Genomic DNA, 18,750 nt, shown 5'->3' with positions numbered 1-18,750 from the left:
TGACTTCTAAAGTTAATTCCTTTGCTGAGTTTTTCTTATTATTTCGCACATTAGACTGTAATTTCCTTTGCCTTTTAAGACTTACAGTGGAATAAATAACACTAAAGGCTATAACCTACAAGGAAAACAATCCAACAATCATTCATTATATTTTAAGAACTGTATAAACTTTGACGACCATTAAAACATAGCATATATATAATAATTAATTAAACATTACGAAATACTCACCAACACTAAAATTTTAGTTACTGTCATTCCAGTTTCGTTCACTAATTCGTTTTGAGAATATAAATTTTATTTTGGAATATATTTCTTAATTACGCTTATTTCATGGAATAAGGCGTAGCAAGGTGCAAATTAAATTGATTAAATGTCCTAAAGCAAGATTATATGTCGTGACGTAAACTTGATAGCTTGATATATTGTTTACACTGATTACTACTGTACGGAAGACTACACAACTGGTACACGAAAGTTGAAAATCGCAATGAAAAGTAAACTTTACTGCTATTAAATAATGTCGCTTTGTGTTTACATGGATTTACATTTGATTGACTGTTTGTATACTTAAGTGTGTGGCCTTACGTACACGTATAGTTCTACACCACAGATTTAAATGAACTCTATGACTCTTATGTATCGAAACGTTTCCAGTCCGAAGTATAACGCAGAGTATGTTAAAGTACTTTTCTAATTAAAAAAACCTGTAGTACATGTGGAAATACCCAACGCCATATCGCGTTGAAATGTTTTATTTTAATAGCGTTCACGTGATTTCTCTAGGCATATTTTTTTTATAATATCAAGTGACAGGACGGACAAGTCGTGCGCCTTAAGGTAAGCTACACGCCTGTCCATAGCATTGCCACTCGGAACTTTAAATTGCAAAAAAATGGAGAGGCACTACCACTGCGCCCGTCACTCTGAGACATAAGTTGACAAGTCTCATGTGCCTGTAACTTCACCAGCACTCCCCTTCAAAATAGGAACACAGTAAAGCTGACATTACTGCTTGGCAGCAGAAATAGGCAAAGTGGCAGTACTTCCCACTTACCCACCCAGTAACCTTTAATTATAGTTAGAAAAGTGCCGTTTCTAATAAAAGCAAATATTAACTGTAACGTACCTTTTCCCTTTTTTATTTGGGGTCGGGGCTCCTTGGAATGCTCTGTCCTGGGTTGTCGTTGGTTGTTACACCAACAAAACTCCATCGTAGTAACTCCTGCTCATATGGCCGTAACAGCGTAGTCGGTTCTCTTTTTTAAAATGATCCTGTGATGTACTCATTCAGGTCTTTGTCTAATGGCGTTACACCACCTGCCCAGCGCAACATTTTCATTTTCGCTGTATGTAGTTTGTGCTTGCTGACAGTTGTTTTATAAAATTTCCCTTTAGTTTTTATTTTTAACTGTAACTAACAATCGGAATATTCTTCCGGTTGTAAATTACATAACATTAGACTTAACGCCTTACCGTTGACGCATTTAAGTATCATCTTGAAGAGTTTACTTCTAATGGTGGCATTACAGATGGCTATTTGTAATTGCGTATTTGATATATTTGGCAAACAATCACCATGATAAGATAACATGTGTGACAAGGTATTTGCCTTGTTTGCATATTCGACAAATACGGCAAACACCAAACTCGCGTTACCGCGCGTTGGTCGGTTTTACGACGCACATCAAACAAATAGGCAAATACGCAAGTAAACTAAGATTATATTCATTATTTTAACTCCTTATTTGGCTCCATGTGTAGACGATTACATTTGTCAGTGTCTGCATGTTTGTCTGTATGTCAAATATTTCTCCGAGTAGGTACATCAAGCGCCCAATAGCGATTACAAGTCGCCGTGTGAAGTGTCGCCATAAAGCTGGATTGCAAAATCACGAATATAAGTACTTGTCTGTTACCTGTACAGTGCAATCAATTTCTAAGAAATCAGTACAATGTAAAGATAATGAATGAAAACTCGGTTCCTAATAACAAACAGATCTGCTTTCATCGAGGTTGCTACAATGCCACTGAGTCTATCATATCTTCCACAGAATGTGCTGTAAATAAGCAAATCTTCCAATAAAAGTGCTCAGTAATCATCTCCCCAAGGTCGGGTTACAATATTCACTTCCCACAAAATTCACGGCTTGGTTAACATGCTGCAACGCAAGCCTAATTGGTAAATTCCTGGATATAAAAAATAATAGGTTATTTGTCAAACTCTTTTATCTAAAGAAGAAGAAGCTAGGCACTATTTTGAGTTATGGGTGATATACGGGAGGCCTCGTGGGGGTCGTGTTTGGAATGAGATGCAGACAAGTTGGAGGTTTTTAAATCTCAGTTACGTCGGTATCAAAAACTTAGTGAACAAATTAAAATGGATATCTTAGCATCCCATCATTCCAGACACGACTTTCCTAGCTTTTGGAAATCGACCAACAAACTTTGCTATTGAAACCAGGCGTACCGGTAAGGTAAGGTATAAGCGATCTGACGGGCTTGGCGGATGTGTTTAGGGACCACTTTACTGTGAAGTCACCATTGGGACCGTCATAATCTGTGTGTGATGCTGGTTGTAGTGGTGATGTGGATGGTGGTGTGGTTGTAGCTGCTTGGAGTCGTCCGCTTTTTGGCAGAAGATGTCAATCAAACTATAAAACGAGGCAACTCTCCTGGTCACCATGCCCTTAGCTTTGAGCACCTGAAATATGCAGGTTGCCATTTGCCCAAGGTGTTGGCGGTATTTTATTCTATGTGTTTGGGACACTCCTACCTACCTGCTCAGATGATGAGGACTGCGGTGGTGCCGATAGTTAAGAACAGGAACGGTGACATTAGTGACAAAAGTAATTATCGACCCATCTCATTGGCCACTGTAGTTACAAAAGTACTTGACAGTTTGCTTAACAATGAGCTGCACAAATATCTGCATATACATGATAACCAATTTGGTTTCAAGTCTGAATTCTCCACAGAAACAGCCGTGTTGTGTTTAAAGCAAACTCTCAAGTATTATACTGACAAGAGCACACCCGTTTTTGCCTGTTTCCTCGATCTTACGAAGGCGTATGATCTGGTCTGTTACGACATTCTATGGAAAAAACTGCAGGTGATTTCTGTTCCAGGGGAAGTTATACGTATTTTTGAGTATTGATATCGGAACCAGGTCAACGTTGTAAGATGGTCGGGGGCCTATCCGGTTCCGTACAGGTTGCAGTGCTGGGTGCGGCAAGAGGGGTTAACTTCACCTACGCTCTCAATCTGTACGTGAATGCGCTGATAGAGGAGCTCAGCAGGACGCATATCGGCTGTCATATTAGTGGAGTCTGTCTTAATAATATTAGCTACGAGGACAATATGGTGCTGCTGAGCGCTTCTGTCTGCGGCTTGTCGAAGCTGCTTCGCATCTGTGAAAAGTATACTTACAGTCACGGTTTGCTATATACTGTGGAAAAAAGTGAATGCATGGTCTTCCAGGCTCGGGGTTTCCATGCGCACGATTTTGATCATTTCATAAATAAAATTAAAAAACACACATATATAGAACTTACCATAGTAAAATAAAGCTATGTATCTTGTTGTTTACAATTAACTTGAACTAGATTCTAGTGACTGGAACTTGAAAAGTTTGAAAGTAATCGAAATTAGAAGAGTAGCTGTCAAACTTTGCCAAATAAAACTACAATGAAAACTTCCAGCAAATAACATTCATTAAGAATTGAGATCTTTTGGATATCACTAATAAAGAAGGAAAGGTTAGGGGTCTTAAAAAACAATTTTATTTTCACTTTCTTCACGAAAATATTGGCTTTTTCAGTTAGGTTTATTTTTTCCATATTAATAATAATAATAAGATTTATTTTTACTTTGAGTTAATTTACAATTATTTTTTTTAATTTTAAAAATTATTATTAACTACAACAATTTCAAAAAACCAAAAAACAATCATTTGTACCGGTTTTTCTTAAAACTACCTTTTTGACATTGACGAGGTTGATTTAATGCCAGTTAACGGTTTTTCTATAAAAGCCATCAAGTATATAACCAGAAATAGAGATGAAATATCATTCAATTTGTTTGAAACCTATTCTGCCAAATCAATCTGCGCTCCGATTGGCCAGCCCGAATTCCAAACAATTGATGGGTGTCGTCAATTGTTTCACTTCATATCGACCAGTTTAAGTTGAGCTTTGCTATAATGGCCGAAAATTGAAAAATTACATAATTCAATCAAATCACCAAAGAAATGTGATTCCGTTTGTTTTGTAATTAGATATTTTGCTGTTTTTCCCACACCACCGAATGGAACAGCCGCCGCCGCATAGTTAGAGGATTATCTTTATTACAATAAATATAGAATACGGAGACTTAGACACAGGTCAGTTGTTGGCGCTGTACTATTTCAGCTTTCTAATTTGTGATTTCAGCGCAAACGAGAGTTAATATTTAAAGGTGATATTAGTACCATTTGACTGATGCGTTGCCAGGAAAATAAGGGCCATCCATCCATTGGCCCTTATCTCGTCTCTATTTCTGGTTATACAGGCTGTATATTTGAAAGTGAGACATATTCATACATGTCATAGTAAATCATGTTACAACTTAACATAGACTAAAATAAAATTATAGTATATATATATAGTATATATAACAAAAAATAAATCAACAAGTGTGTTTTGAAGTGTACATAGGAATAAACCGATTCCCTTTACGCTTGATTTCGAGTGCAATGGGAATACTACCAAGCGTAATTGTTGCTGTCTCACTCAGCACTAGTGAGACAGCAACAATTACAATGATTTCACATTTACGTTATAGCTTATGTTAATTATTTTTTACTTGCACTATCATCGAAATGTTTTACGTAGTAAAAAAGATAAGTTTAAATTTAGTAACTAGTTACCATTTAATAAGAATTGAGGTTTTTGGCATAGTTAAAGATGTGAAATCAAATTATTTACAATGATTGATTTTTTTAGTCATTTACAGTTTATTTACACTTACGTGTTACGGAGCAAGTGTTCAAAATGTGCACCGTTTTCCACAATGCTTAGTCTAGCACGGAATAGTAAATTTTGTTTTAAATTGTACAACACAAACACATTTTGTCTCGCAGTATAAAATGCTGAGATAATCCTCTCATACAACACTTCGACACTGTTCACCTCCTCCGCGTAAACTCCGATTTGGGAACATTTCAATAGCTTGCTTCACACTATCACCACTTATTGCGTAAAGTCGCACCATCTCAGTTAATTCGACGTTAGAATAAATATTCATTTTGCGGCGATCGGGCGAGCGGAAGCACAAATAATGTAAGCGTCTTCGTTAGATCAAGGTTGCGCGTGCACTGTCTGAAGTTGCAAACAGCAATTTCGCGTATGCGCCCGCGCCCCCACCCCAACCTGTGCTTTGTTTTTCGCCGCTGCGTCGGAGCAATAATAGTGATGTGCATAGATTTTGATAACTAATGTTGTTCTCAAGTAGTAGTTGATAAAAAAAGATAATAAATATTTTTTGTAAAGTTCAAATTCATTAGTTTATTATTTCTTTGGGTTCAGAATCAGGAATATAACGCACTCTAGAACTATGTCCCACTTTCAAATATACAGCCTGTATACTCGATGATAACAGCTAACTTATTTGAAGTTGTTTCACCTACGTACAGAAAAATGCTTCTTAAGTAATAATGGCACACCATTACCTGCTAAGGACAGTTTTCTTCCACTTTTCTTTCTCAACGACCTTAACTTTCATTGAGACGGAACTCGGGTCACGTACGTTACCCAAAATGTGTTCCGTATGTCTATATATTTGATTTTCTCACGACAAATACGTCTTTGATGCTATTGGGTAAGGTATGTAGGCGAATCGTGTCTCACTTTGTTGGTCTATTAAGTTTACTAAGTTTTCTCGGCTATAATCAAGATTTAATGTTAACGATATCTTGAACTACCTAAGCGATACTATTTGTCTAGTATATTCCATTATCGTTTCAATACTGTAACTGATGGTTAGATCAAAATAATATTACACTCTAAACTTGTAGGAAGCCTGTCAATAAATTTGCACGATTGGTTAATTTCAATGGTCTATCCGCTTCTAGCTTTAATTCATATTTAAAACATCATCAATCAAGTAAAGTGAGCTTTTGGGTAAATAACTAACATAGGTAAAATCGACACTAATAATGCGGCCCTCGTACTTGGAGATTTCTAAATATGCGAATGAAACTTGCATAATTAATATTTTCAATTATAATTAATTGTAAACGTGCGTTCTTAGACTTATGTTCGACCTGAACACGTCATGGAGGCATTTAACAATTCGCTGCTTGGTTCACTATTGTGACATCATCGTTATTACATCATTATGGTTTCTTTTATCACACACTTTTATCACTATCCAAATACTTACGATTTAATAAATTTTGTCTAACACAGCGACCAGAAAATATATATGGTAGAATTTCAAAATTTTATATTTTCAAATTATTGTCGCATTGTTCTTCAGTTGGTTATTTAGCTGGAGTTTCGGCTGGTTCTCCTTCACTGTCTTCTGAAGCTGCTTCAACTGTGCTGCTTTCTTGCCCCTCTTCTGTCGTAGTAGCCGTAGTATTAACTTCTCCATCTGTCCCTTCGTTCTCTTCAGTTTCTGTGGCCCCTTCGGTCTCGTCATTATCCTTCTCTTCTTCGTTATCTTCCTCGTTATTTTCACCACGAGGTGGTTCAGTGTTCACCGGGGTGGGTGGCTCCGTAGGTGGCTCGGTAGGATGTAGTACAATATCAATAATTCTGTCAACAATTTCACTTACAGACCTACTTTCACAATCATCCACCTTCTTACTAAAAGGACAGTATTCATAACGTTTATATTCAGCTACTTTTTGCATAATTTCCTTTAAAATCTCAGCGTTGTTTACTTCTTCCGGTAAGTTTGGGTGGCCTTTCCAATTGACATTTAAAATTGGTGGTCCGGTATATTCAGGTGGCGTTTTCGTCGTTGGATTTCTTTTCAGGTCTGTTTTCTGTTTGTATATACTAAATTTTGATACCCTTGAAATTCCTTTATCTGGGCTTAGTAAGTATATCTGAAATAATCAATTAATCAAAATAAACGGAACACAATTGTTAATTTATAAATATCAGGCATAAATTAAACTGATATGACAGTGAAACAAGAAAATCTTAATATGAGATGAATAGCCTAAGACTCAGATCAGACATTATTTTACAATGAAACCAAAATAAGGATAAGCATATATCTTTGTAGTACCTACCATCAATATTGATATTTTTAACATTTTTTATTTGCCTTTTTTTCCAATTAAAACATCAAATTTTCAGCCAATACATTAATGTAAGTAAGACCAAAGCAAAATAGAGAGTACGTAATTTCATGCGTTAAAGTGTACATTAATTAAGTTTTTAAAGTCATTACTTTTCCTATATTTAGAATTGTTTGAATGAGATTTTTTTATAGTCTTTGGTTTTTTATAGATTTTTTTATACATTCGACTCTCCGCATGGAAATTATCTCACGTTAACTTTTTGGGGAAAACTGTCACAATTGTCCATTTTATCTGATGATTGTGTATGTTAATAATAAACAAACATGATGACACCGTTTTAATAGACCTCGGTACGTATTGTTTCTATTGTGATTCAATATGAATACGAAATGTGAAGGTCGTGTAAATTCCATACGAAAGTTTGATTTTTAATAGCTAATTTCTTTTTTATATCTTTAAAGCCTTGCTGGGAGAATGCTTACCTCTCATACAGAAGACCTGAGTTCAATTCCCTCCGGGGGACTTAAACCACACAGTGATTTCCGATAATGTGTAATTTAACAACAGTAGCGCTCCTTGTAGACGAAAGTGTTCATCTAGGAAAGTATTGCCACCTTACCTATTTCTGCCGTCAAGCTGCAATGTGAGCATCACTACTTTTCGGTTTTGAACGAACAGGGTGCTGGTGAAATTACACGCACGTCTGGTTTGTCAACTTACGTATCAGGGAAACCGGCACAGTGGCAGTGCCCCTCAGATCTTTGTGGTTTAAAGGTCTGAGTGGCACTGCAACTGTTATGGACAGCTACGTTGCTTACCACAAGCGTCCCATCACTTCGTATCATAAAAGAGATACTTCCTAGCCTTAACCGGGAAGGCAAACAACGTAATGAATCCTGTGTGACGGAGGCTTATGAAACTTTTCGAAGATATGCGATGCCTATTTAAGGCTGACGTTGTGGACTATGACCTAAATACTCTTTTTAGAGGAGTTTGATGCTCAACAATGTGACATATATGGTTTGAATTCATACACTTAATAATAACGCACACACTCAACATGTGCGGGATTCCTCACTAGAGAAACCCTGAGTCACGACTGCCATGGACACACACATAGACAACCACAAATTACACCCAAACTCACGAGAGAAATAAATGTAGACCATACAAGTATTTCTCCCGGCCCGGGAATCCAACCTGGGACCTCTGCGTGGCAGTCCGGCATGATAACCGTTCGGCCACGGAGTCAGTTTATAGAAATACCATTTACCACCTTTTTTATGATACCAAGTGACGGAACGGTACGCCTGGTGGTCAGAGACGCCTGTCCATAGCAGTTACAGGGGCATTGTCACTGCGCCCATCACCCTGAGTTATAAGTTGACAAGTCGCCTGTAAAGTTCAGCACCCTTACCCTGCAAAACTGGAACGCAGTAAGGCTCTCATTCTCATTCTCATTCATTCAAAATAGGTAAGATGGCATTACTTACCTGGACGAGCTCTTTTAAAAGAAGCTATACTGCGACTCCTACCTTTGTGAGGTTGCCTCACATTCTGATTTAGTTCCGTTCCATCGTCACTCCCTGCTCGATCGCGACAGCGGACGGTGCTGTTTAAATTCAATCGTCTAATTTTGATTCTTTTACTAAGTTATAATCATTATAATATAATCTAAATCATGTGTGAATTGTAATAAGTGTATACATAACAGTCTACAGCCTAATCATGTACATATGAATACGTATCTGTGATTCAGTATAACTCGGCCGTTTTAGGGGTACTCGTAAGTGTCTACTTGATAACTCTTTATATCCATCAAGTTAGGGATTGTTTTTATATTAATGCGCCTGTTTTTCTATATATACCTTTTTATTGTTACAGCTTTACCATTACTTCTTACGCCTTACTCCTTATTGTTTGTTATCATTACTTCTTAACTAGACATTAAATAAATTTGTGGACCGGAAGTTTTCTGTTTTACTGCCGTGAACCTGGTCACGGCTTGTTAGGTTTACAACCCTTTCACTTTCTTTGACATTTAGAAATTTTAACACCATTTACTATATCTCACACTACCAAAAGCCTGGTAGTCATAAGAAGCGAAAGAACTTTAAAAAATGATGTGATTGCCTGCCACATTATTATTATTATTACATAATAACTCTGGGTATTATCCAGAATGCCAAAACCAGAACCAATTTAGAAAAGATTGTTTAGCAAATGAGGCCTATATCATTCAAACCCTTGACCTCATCATGTAACGCACGCATGCTAACCACTGGACCATCGAGGTCATCAACTTTAGATACTTATTCGTTATTTTCCAATTACATATTAAAGGACCATATTTATTTAGCTCAAAGTACTCACTAGGGATCACTATGTTAGATTGCTAGAATATTGATAACACTTTGAGAAGCGAGGGTACTCAAATTGAAAAATGTCAAGGGTTCCCTCTAAGGTTAAGATATTTTTAATGGAATACTAACCATCCACTTGATGGAAATATGGTACCGCCGCCTTTGCCGCCTATAGAAACTAACAATACTAAATCAAACAATAGTAGATGTAGTATAACTTGAGATTACCCCAAAAACGTAGTTTTAATGAGTTTTAAAAGTATTTCCTTTTGCTCACAACTGTTACCAAATTATTTTAGTTACCACAAACCTCAATACATAACGCCTACTTGCAAACAACATTCATTCATCAATGGCAAACCGTCGTAACTAATTGCTATTAACAATTTCAGGCGTTAATCGGTACCATAATGGTGTGTTTGTAATTAACGAGCCTCCGTTCACTTAATCGATCAACCATGTACAGGTAATACTTGATTTATGGTTTATTAAATACCTTTTGCTATTTTGTCCAATTAAGCCAAAGATAGAGGTAATATATACTACATTTCCAACGGGTATTATAATAACTCGACTAGTTACTGTTTGGACCGTAAAGTGATAGCGTTAGTTTTGACTTTTGTCGCCAACTCTCGTGTTGTTGGATAGTTAGCCGTGAACATGGCACGTACTCGTAAAGGGCCCGAATCATTGGTTTGTTCGAGGAAACAAATATACGCGATTTTTATCGTATATTACGTCTTTTTTTCTCTGTAACTCATTTTAACGCAGCTTACATAGTATAAGTCCAGAAAAGTACTGCTACCTTGCTACCTATTTCTGCCGCCAAGCAGTAATATGAGCATTAATGCGTTCCGGTTTTGAAGGGTAAGGGTGCTAGTGAAATTACATGCCCATGGGACTTGTCAACTTATGTCTTGTCGTGACTGGCGCCGTGGCAGCCCCTTCAGATCTTTACGAATTTAAAGCTCTGACTGGCACTGCAACTGTTATGGACAAGCTTGTAGCTTACCATCAGGCGCATGACTTGTTAGTTCCATCACTAGATATTATACAAAAAAAAAGGAATTAGCCACAGTTCACGGCAATTTCATTTGTTTTTCGGAACCTTTATTATATCCCATGTTTTTAGTACTTTTTGCAACAAGATTTTTTATTTAAAATAATACCAAATAAGTAAACAAATCTTTAATAAACCTAAATAAATGTTTTATAATGAGTTTCGTCGTGCAATTAACCGTAACAAAGAGTTTCTGAACTCATAAATGGCATCCCTTCTTGTTTAAAAAGAGTTAATTAAAAAAAACTCCCTTTTTATTGCAACATAAAAACAAATAGGTATGCGTGATTACGAAAACGGTTACAGGAGAACTCTTTTACAAAGACTTTAGACTTACTCTTTTTCATCTAAGGATACCTTGTTATATAGGGGTTTTCAACAAGAACGTTGTTTTGTAAATCAAAACAAAACAATAAATTAAGATGACAATGATTAAAATTTTAATTGTATTAAAAAAAGTAAGGTTTGGCAAATAACAATGAAAAATGATGTCTAAGGATATCTGATAAATGTCCACCACGACCACAGTTACAGATGTCGATTGTTTCATGGAAGTTTTTAATCACTTTTTGGCAAAAAGGTATTTAGTTAATCACTTCACGAATTTTGAGTTTTAAGGCTGCAATCGCTTCGATTGGCTCCGTATAGACTCTGTCTTTAACATAACCCCATAAAAAATAATCCAGCGGTGTTAAATCACATGATTGAGATGGCCACTTAACGGCTGAATTTCGGGAAATTATGCGATCGGGAAATTTGGTTTGCAATAAATTCATTGTTTCGGTGGCTGTGTGACTTGTGGCACCGTCTTGTTGAAACCATATATTAGTGACGTCCATATCATCAAAGATAGGCCAAAATTGAGTTGTTAACATCTCTCGATAGCGTAATCCATTGTCCCTACCTGCATTTTCGAAATAAAACGGCCCAATGCCAACGGCACAAGTCAAAACAAAGTTCTTGTGGAAAAACCCTTTTTCTATAACTAAAGATTGGAAAATTATGTGACAGAATTTGAATGAAGAGAGTAATAACTAGATTCACCAATTCAATAGATTCAATAGTCACTATTGTTTGTCTATTAATTTAGATTATTGTGTTCAATGAAGAGCGTTTGTTAGTATTACACTAATTTCATAAACACTATGTGCCTTAATTTTTTCAAAAGTTTTCTCAAAATATTATTATATATTATATATTTATTAATTTACCAAAAATAAACGTTACATTTTTGTTTGTACTATCTGGCATTTTTTTAATCTGTATTTGGTAGTATAGTAGTTAGTTCAAATGTGCCACCGTCTTCCCCGACGACGTTCCCTACCACCGCTCCTGCGTTTTACATCGGACTGGTATTTGCGCTCTAGCGCTATCTTTCGTTACCGCACGGAGTTATCACCGTTTAGAACGTAACTTTTTTTTTGAGCGAAAGTAAAATCAGATGAATTAGTAAAAGTCATAGAACAAAAGTTGTTGTTTACGATGCTAGAAATACAGTCCTGCGTGGTTGCTAGTGTTTTACATAGAACTCTGTATACTCGGTAGTGGCAATGTACCAATAAAGATGTTAACTGTAAGTCACAGACATCAATAACATCACGTAGAATTTATTACAGCTATAAAAGACTAGAAGATATTACATTGGCGACGATCGCCTTTTTAATATATTATTTTTAAAACTTGACGCCGGCGTAATCCTAAACAAGGCAGTATCAAAAAGCAAAAAAGAAGATGAAGACTGATTGGAATGACTGTAGAGTTAATTTTCTAAACTTTCACTAAACTTAAGTAAGTCTTAAAGCGATGCTTAAATTATTAAGACACTCTTAACACAATGTTACAAGAATGTTTTTTACATTGGAAGCATTGGTTTAAGACTTAAGGTTAGTGCAAGTAGACATTAGTGGCGGGATGAACGAGTCGGGCGGTCGGTGGTAACCGACACGCCTACCCACGACGGCTGCAGTGCTATTAAGAGCTTTAAATCGATAAGATTCGGAGGGACAGCACCACTGCACCCATCGCCCTGAGACATTATAGTACATAATACAAGTAGAATGTTGACGAGACGCTTTCCTGATGGTTTTAGAGAGAGTATAGGAGATCTTAGGAACGTATGATGGCGATTGGTATGACTACAACTGAATAACTAAAACATAACGTTTTAATTAAATTTTTATTGAATTGATATTCAATTATTTTTTGTGAAATTACTCCACTAGTTTGTTATAATTATTAATACAAAGATCGAACACTATATACATATAATATATATACACATAACATTTTAGTTTAAACATACAAATTTAAAGAAATAAAAACTCTAATATTTATCAAAAAGTATGTACTCGCGCTTATGGTGGCCCCATGGGCTTGTAGTTCCACCATCACCCCCATTTAAAACCCGAATGCAGTAATATTCACTTTACTGCTTGGTGGCAGAAATGGTTATGATAGCAGTACTCCCCTGGACGAACATGGAGCTCGAATGCTAATAAAATGAACGAATATAGGCACTACTTATTATCCAACTTTGTTGTTTCTATTAAAATTGTGTATCTTTAAAAAATGTATATGTAAGTGTAATCGTTAATTTACGTAGGTCTCCTCATTTTCAGTTTTCTGTTTTCTTAATTTTCGGTTTTCCTGAACATGGCAATTTGGCAGTCAGCCATTTCTTTTTTGTTTTTATTTACATTTTTTAAACGCACGATAGAACCTTTTGTTGAATGGAAATAACGAGTAATGAGATTTGTTAGTAACCGTAGTAGAAAGCTTTAAATGTGGAAAAAGAGCCGAGGGCGCTGACGGCGAGGGGCAACATGTTCGCCCGTAGATTTGCGAAATGTACAACACAACAACATAAACTAACACACACAGACAACGTTAAAATAACATTATTCAAAGCCTCTGTCAGTCATTTTATATATGGGTCAACTTCACCCAAAAACTCTCAGCGCCCAACGAGTTCTACATAATTACATACCTTGGATGCTGTTAGTGCTGCCACGCTTCTGACTTCTGCAGTGCACCGGGAATGAGCACTGAACCCGAATGCATATAACATATTAGTGGGTTGTTATTATTAACCTTCTGGATGAAGGTTCAAAATAATTTTTAATTATTTGATTTTATTAATGATTTCATTTATGAATTTTATATCAATTTAACGAACATTATTACCAATCTTACATTGAACCTACTTAAGATCATTTTATTAACACGCAGTTTTATGTTGCGTTTAATTATTTATTTATTTTTTATCTATAAGTACTTATCGATAGTAAATACGCAGATTGAGCGTTTTATCGTTTTCATTTGATTAATGCTAGCTTTTTTTTCTAACACATTTAAGGTCTAGAACACCTCAAACTCGATACTTCAGAACTAAAATCAACTCAACAGAATAAACATTAGAACCGTTCAAAGTGTCAAGTAACTCAAGTGTGATGTACTCTTGGCTGTACTAATTACCCCTATTATTATCTGCCTTTCCATAACGCGATTATGTTGTTCATTGTGATGGAAACAATTTATAATATAATAATAGAAAGTGTTCGCGGCGATACCAAGATAGACGGCGGTTAGGTTAAGTTCACTACCTTCATCTCCTATGATATCTCATAGTTAGGACAGTCTACTAGTCCTGGGTAACTTGCGTCCGTAATGGACTACACATCGACACTCGTTTAGCTCTAAGGATTCACCGCCATATTTAAGACATAACGCACTCTGAATAGTCCTATTTAGCTGTGTGTGAAATACCGCTTGTGTCTTACTGTACTCAAACACTGTTCGGTGATAAGTCAAGAGGTCATCATCGTAATTGTCTCTTGTGACCGCCTCCGTGCCGACGATACCGCCACGTGTTCCACCGCCTTTTGTCGACATCCTTAATTAGGACGTCTGCTGGAAGTTGAGGAAGAGGTTGCTAAGGATAACATACGAGCACGAAACCCACGTTTAAGGTCAGTGTAGTATAATTCAGTTATTCAGCACTCCTTTTAAGTGCCAATCCATCTCTCTTCAGACATTTCTTTTTATACGAACCACCTATCCACCCGTTAGATAGCGGCGCAAAGAGTCATATAGTTTGACGGCCGTGCTGGTACAGAAAGTGAGTGTTGGGTGTGGCTAAAAAAGCATGAAACTAAGGTGAATGATGTAGAAATGAGAGCTTTTATTAGCCTTAAATATAAAATCCGCCGAACAGTCTAGTAAGAGAGCATTGTAATATGAAAGATGATGTAGTGACCAGGATAGAGACGGCATATGCTTCGATGGTTTGATTATGTAGAAAGAATGAATGTTGGTATATTGATGGCACATATCGAATCTTTCAATAAGGACATAACAGTTTTATATTTCAATAAAACACAGAATAATTGAGATATCGAACTGAAATTTATTCCAGGTGCCGTGCACATGTTACATTTAAGAATTGAGTTCGATCTCGTTCATATGACCACGTTTGCAGTTGGTCAAACAATCGATCTATTGAAGAGGAAGTTCGATAATCGTGTGATCTCGCGAAATGGTCGATCTAATGCTGTTGGATAACTTTTTATGGGGATATGTTTAGTTGTTGGTATGCCAACAAACCAACAACGTTAAATGAGCTCAGGAACAGTATCAAACGCGAGATTGCCAACATTTCGTCCGATATGTGAGGAAGAGTGGTGGAAAATTGGCTCCAAAGAATTGAACGCTGCAAACGTCCTCACGGTGGTCGTATTAACGAAATCGAATTCCATTTTTAAATGTAACATGTACTGCACCTGGAATAAATTTCAACTCGATATCTCAATTATTATGTATTAAATATATATCTAGTATATAAATTTGATGTACCTGGTAATGTAGGCTTTATAATATAATTTTATTTCGTTTCGACACGATTGCTACGCAAGGTCAAAACACATTTGTGCGAAACTCGTTTTTGCGAACACGCTTTATCAATTTCCAAAGAATTTTTTGAAAGTTATTTAAATACTATTTTAACATAACATCATCAGTAGAAAGGTCAAAAGTCTAAAAATTCATATAGGCTATCTAAAAGGATCTAATTTTAAAGCCTCGAAACGACTCTTATGCTATGAACATTGCAAGAGAGTAGCGAATTACCGAATTACTGAAGCACCAAAAAAGCGCTCAGATCTTTACGAAACCTGAACACATTGATTCAGAAACAAATTCAACGATATTATTGTACTTATGATACATTTTCATTCATAGAGAATAAGATCCTAAGATATTTGTGATTTAAAGCTCTGAGTGGCACTGCGACTGTTATGGATAGGCGTGTCGCTTATCACCGTGCACGACTTGTCCGTCCCATCACTTGGTATTATAAAATAAATAAAAAATAAATCTTTGGTTTAGGGAATCACCACTTTTATCGACATGAAACGCTTTAAGCCTACCAGGAAATGCTTCATGTCCGTATAAAAAGACGTTTTTGAGTTTCGCATCGGCTCGACGCCGGTTGACGAAAAACGGTCTGCTACCGGCGAATTTTCGATCCCGCTGTTCAGTTGATCAGCGACATTGACACCCGAACAGCCGCAAATTGCGAAGGCCATATTTCAAACCCCCAATCCGAGACGATGGTTGAACGGCGGCATCTACGCCCGAGCAGCTGCTTCGACGCCTGAACGGTTGCATCGACGCCAGAACGGCCACGTTGACAGCGAATCGGCTTAATGCGACAAGTATGGTAAAACAAGATCACCTCATACCGATTCCGCGTGAATAAATGTGGTAACTCCCTTATGGTAAAAATAACATTTGTGATGTGTTCTATCACTTTCGCATTAATAAGCTATCAACGTCATGACTGTTCGATGAAATGAATTTCGACATAATGAGCATTCGATTATGTACGATATGTAGTAGCAGTAGAACTCCTTGTGAAAGAATTCATCCAGCGAAGCACTGCCACCTCTCCTATTTCTGCCGCCAAGCAATAATGTGTGTAACGGGACGAACAATACGTCCATAACAGTTGCAGTACTGCTCAGAAATTTAAATTACAAAGATCCACTGCGCCCACCAGCCTGAGATATAAGTTGAAAAGTCCCGTGTGCCTATAGTTTCACCAACATTCTTTCTCTTCAAAACCGAAACGCAGTAATGCTCACATTACTGCTTTGATTGCAGAAATAGGTAAGGTGGCAGTACTACCCTGCACGAACTCTTTCACAAGAAGCTTATTGCTACCAAAAGCTAGATTAAAGCAAAATACAAAAGGAAGCTATTAATTATCAAGGTCAGTTCAATAAACTTAGGCAACATAGTCTCTGTTAAATTATAATGTCGATAGTGGAAGCACCTCTAACTAACCTAACGAGTACCCCTACGAGTTTGGGATAGTTTCCTGTTTGCATACATAACTTTATATTGCTTAATTTGTTTGTTTACCTGTACCTAATATTAGTTAAAAAGGTCGCAAGTTTGGCTGACAAAAGTTAATAATAATAATATTTAAATTATTTATTCAGGCATTACAAAAATTTTGAGTACCCATTAACAAAAATGTTAATAAACCATATAGATAACATAGAATAAATTACAAATTGTAGGATGCAATAAAATAAAATAAAATAACACCATAAATGGGTAATTGTTATTTACGGTTCGCATCCCGGTGGACAGACATCTAGTTTTTTTAAATAGAGCTATCGATATACGTGTCACTTACTACTCTCAAGATTGCATTGTCAGATGCAAGCACGCCATTTTTCAAAATGAAGCCACTCTCGCTCGTAATATAGCGTAAAAGTCCTGAATGCGAGCTTCCGCAAACATGTTCGACGTTCTGCAAAATCTAGGCAGTTTCACCAGGATACGGAATGCGTCATTGTATTGAATCCTTACATTGTTGTAAGATTTCCTGGTGAAGCTGGTCCACAGCTGACCCGTGTAAATGCATTGGCAATAAGCCCTAAACAGTGTAGAAAAGAACAATGTAGAAAATGACATTTTGAATAATGCAAGGAGCGTAACTTGGGTATTTTCGTAAAAGTTTAAAATTACGCCCGTTCATATACAGGCTGTCCCAAAACTCACCGTCAAGCGGGCACCGGGCTAGAGGCCAAGTTTTCTGGTAAAAATAAAACTCAAAATTAATGTCACTTAATTATCAAATAGGCATATTTTTGAAAATATTGACAATCGACACCCTAAATCACATGTTTAGGCACTCTCGTCACAAATTTTCAAATTTTAATAGTTTCTTTTATTTTCTAATGTAATCCTAAATAGCCATGCTATTTATCGCAGGCATAAATCAAACAATGAACGTTGATAGTTTGAAAAAAATCATTGGATCATTAGTTTAAAAAAATATGTCCGCTAACTCTACCACTAACTATTTAAAAAAAAAGTGCTAAACTTAGTGCTACTATTTAGTCAAAGTTTGACAACGGTAGAATACTTGCCAGTTTCATTCCACAAAAAATATTATTGCTTGTTTTGAACCGACTTCAAGAAAAGGAAGAGGTCCTCAATTCGACTATATGTATGTGTATGTTTGTTTTTTAGTATGTATGTGACGCGATAAATCCGGATAAAAAATTTGTGTACCGATTTTGATGATTATTTTTTACATTACATTTAAATTTGAAGAAAATATACCACTTCTAAGGGTGGCAAACTAGGAGATAAATGCGGTGCCGCGCACTCTCCGGTAACCGACTTCAATAAAACTTGGCACATAGATGTAATTTCCACGAACTTTTAAGGTCCGTTTTTTTTTAGTACTCTGAACTGGGATTATTTTACACAAGGACCATGTTTCAAAAAATCCCATACCATGATAAATTAATCTTTTGTATGCTCAATGATTATAATAACTAAGTAATACAGAAGCTTGTCAAAGCTACAAGTTTCTGATTGAATTATAATAAAACACCAGTTACATTAATAAATTATAGTAACTAACTTTCATGTGTTGTCATGCCCTGCTGGGCCCATAAATGCTTCTTACAATTGTATGTAACATCTATTCTACATACTATAATAAGGAGAGCAAT

The 18,750-nt window shown here is 36.3% G+C and overlaps 2 protein-coding genes across 2 annotated transcripts in view; one reads left to right on the top strand and one right to left on the bottom strand.

Annotated features, from left to right (window-relative positions):
• Positions 1-18,750, top strand: part of LOC113231013 (high affinity cAMP-specific and IBMX-insensitive 3',5'-cyclic phosphodiesterase 8) — a 448,718-nt gene that overhangs the window by 144,086 nt on the left and 285,882 nt on the right. The window lies entirely within an intron of this gene.
• Positions 6,169-7,321, bottom strand: LOC113231012. The gene is made up of 2 exons (XM_026465151.1): positions 7,283-7,321; positions 6,169-7,093 (listed from the first exon to the last, which is right to left on the bottom strand). The coding sequence occupies exons 1-2, from the start codon at positions 7,304-7,306 to the stop codon at positions 6,521-6,523; spliced, it is 597 nt and encodes a 198-aa protein (XP_026320936.1). The 5' UTR covers positions 7,307-7,321; the 3' UTR covers positions 6,169-6,520.

The sequence above is a fragment of the Hyposmocoma kahamanoa genome, unplaced genomic scaffold (assembly GCF_003589595.1).
Source record: "Hyposmocoma kahamanoa isolate Upper Pololo Valley unplaced genomic scaffold, ASM358959v1 64, whole genome shotgun sequence".
Taxonomy (NCBI): Eukaryota; Metazoa; Arthropoda; class Insecta; order Lepidoptera; family Cosmopterigidae; genus Hyposmocoma; species Hyposmocoma kahamanoa.
Note: the sequence above shows the minus strand (reverse complement) of the source record. Positions and strands in the feature narration are given on the sequence as shown.

What these genes read in the sequence shown, in the direction of transcription:
- LOC113231012 (XM_026465151.1), bottom strand. Translation starts at nt 7,306, where the DNA reads ATGTTAAAAATATCAATATTGATG. An exon ending in TAAAAATATCAATATTGATG is followed by an intron (nt 7,094 to 7,282) that starts GTAGGTACTACA and finishes TGATTATTTCAG; the next exon opens with ATATACTTACTAAGCCCAGA.